General features: G+C 29.0%; 1 protein-coding gene across 2 annotated transcripts; it reads left to right on the top strand.

The window, feature by feature from the left end:
- Positions 1-1,646: 1,646 nt before the first annotated feature.
- Positions 1,647-2,380, top strand: LOC146901429 (uncharacterized). Of its 2 annotated transcripts, none has more exons than XM_085733584.1 (2): positions 1,647-1,801; positions 2,136-2,380. In XM_085733584.1, the coding sequence occupies exons 1-2, from the start codon at positions 1,647-1,649 to the stop codon at positions 2,152-2,154; spliced, it is 174 nt and encodes a 57-aa protein (XP_085589710.1). In that variant the 3' UTR covers positions 2,155-2,380. The 2 variants fall into 2 exon arrangements, with proteins under 2 accessions (XP_085589710.1, XP_085589711.1); XM_085733585.1 differs by having other exon boundaries at positions 1,647-1,805.

The raw sequence follows: 2,380 nt of genomic DNA, 5'->3' as shown, positions 1-2,380 counted from the left end.
ATAGGTGAAGTGGCACTGACATGTCCTTATTTTTTATTTTTAAAACTATTAAACACATCAGAATAATACACATAATAATTTTGTTTTGTTAAAAGATAATGCTAAAAATGTGAAATACCTAAAATACACCTAATGCTAAATTAAAAATTCCAATTTCTTTAAATTTTTAAGCACATCAAAATAATACATTTTTTTTAACATTTTTAATTCTTTAAGAGCCCGTTTGTTATAGCTTTTTTAAGAAAAAAATAACTTATTTTAAAAAAATAATCACTTTTAAGAGTTTTGCATCCGTTTGTTACAACTTTTTAAAAAAATCAGAATCTAAAAATAATCTAAAAACAGCTTCAAATGAGAAGCTGTTAAGAGCAGCTTCTCAAAAAATAGATTTTTTTTAGAGGAGAGAGAAAATATTGTTGAAAAGATTGAACTAATTTTGTAACAAAAAATCCCTTTTATATAGTTGTATCCAAACAAACTAGATTATTTGTTTAAAAAAAGTGATTTTTATTACGGTAAACAAACACAAAATAGATTATGATTTTTCATAAAGTCTCTAAAATATAATCTCTAAATTATTTTATGTCAAAATCACTTTTATTTTAATTCATAACAAACGGGCCCTAAATTTAAGTTTTTAAAAAAAGAAATCCAAATGGAATAATTTTTTTGGAAAAGAAATAAAAAAGTAAAGTTAGCGTGCCACCTCGTTAATTAATGTACACTTAGTGCGCCACATCATTTTATTTGCACAATCATATATTTCGAATGTCTAAAACAAAAAAAAAATCAAATTACATGTGAGAATCTCCATTTTTTAACATTTTTAATTATTTTCTTAAAAAAACATTTTTAATTCTTTAAATTTAAGTTTTTAAAAAAGAAATCCAAATGGAATAAATTTTTCTGGAAAAGAAATAAAAAAGTCAATTTAGCGTGCCACCTTGTTAATTAATGTACACTCAGGGCGACACATCATTTTATTTGCATAGTCATATGTTTCGAATGTCTAAAACAAAAAAATCTTCAAATTACACGTGAGAATCTCCAAAAATATTTACAGCGATTAAACAAAAATTCGCTCAAATAACATAAGTGTAAAATGGTTATTAAATGTGTAACGAAGAGCTATCAAAATTCCAAAATAACCGCTAATCATGCACTACATAAGTCAAAATGGTTAACCTTTGTCGTTAAAATTCATTGTTAATATTATCACATCAATTTTTCAATATATTTGTTCTCATATATTGTCAACATCAAATGACAACGACTATTTCAACATTATGAATTATTTTAACTAACAAAATACACGATAAAAAACTAATTTAAAATTTTGATAGATCAACTATTGTGACTATTTGTTGGAGATCAAAATAACTAAAAATTGTTCAATCAATAAAACATCAAATCTAAACTAAACTAAAAAAAAAAAAATTAATAGGAAATGCTAAAAATCAGATTCAGTTTAATCCATTTTACCATCAAATACAGCGAGAAGCTTCCATAACTGAAAAGAGGGAAGCGAACGACACAAGAATCACTACGAAACGTTTCTCGCCATGCCTGTGAGTGTAGATCTGCTTCGAATATCTACATTTCTATTGTTTTTCTTGCGAAATTTGATCTATCTAAATCCGATTTCGATGCAGATTAGAACCTTAATAGAGGTGGAACCTCCAAGTCCACTTAGATACCTTATCGGAGCCGCCGTAATGATGATCGGAGTTGTTTTACCCGTCGGTTACATGATGTTCCGGAATAAGCGCGTTCCTTCCTCTTCTTCCTACACCAAACAGACGTAGGTGTGCCCTTTCTTTTTTCAATTCCTCAAATCAATTAAACCGTTCAATTCAGTTGAAATTGTGTGTTTTTTAATTTATTTCTAGCTCAGTAGCATTGACACTTCTGATCGAAGTCGTGTCTATGTCAGACACGAGAACAAGATGTGTTTGTGTCAGACACAGACTCATGTGATTATATTCAATTATGTCATTTTCTTAATTAATATCAGTGTTGACGCGTCAGAGTTAGTGTCGTGTTTGGCGTCTGTAGAATGATTCATAGATTTTTAGTTGATCCGTATGTTGGATATTTCAAGAAATTTTAATTAATGTGTATTGATGCTATTTCAGGAACAAGGTTTTGATATAGGGAGATGATGGTGGTAGTGGTGATGATAGTGATGAGGTGAGAAGACTTCGATCTAGTAGATTTGGGTTTGTCATTTGGCCATGTTTGGGAAATGCTTGATTAGGTTAGAGGCTTTGGTAGATCCATGATTTGATCAATTGTTGTAAATGCATTGACATTCCAAATTTTCTTAGTGGTTGTTCACCTGATTCTGAACTCCGTATATATACTTGCCATTGTCTTTCCA

Source organism: Medicago sativa, chromosome 8 (genome assembly GCF_051527215.1).
Source record: "Medicago sativa cultivar Bolivia chromosome 8, Bolivia_mono, whole genome shotgun sequence".
NCBI lineage: Eukaryota > Viridiplantae > Streptophyta > Magnoliopsida > Fabales > Fabaceae > Medicago > Medicago sativa.
This window is presented reverse-complemented; position numbering and strand designations above follow the sequence as displayed.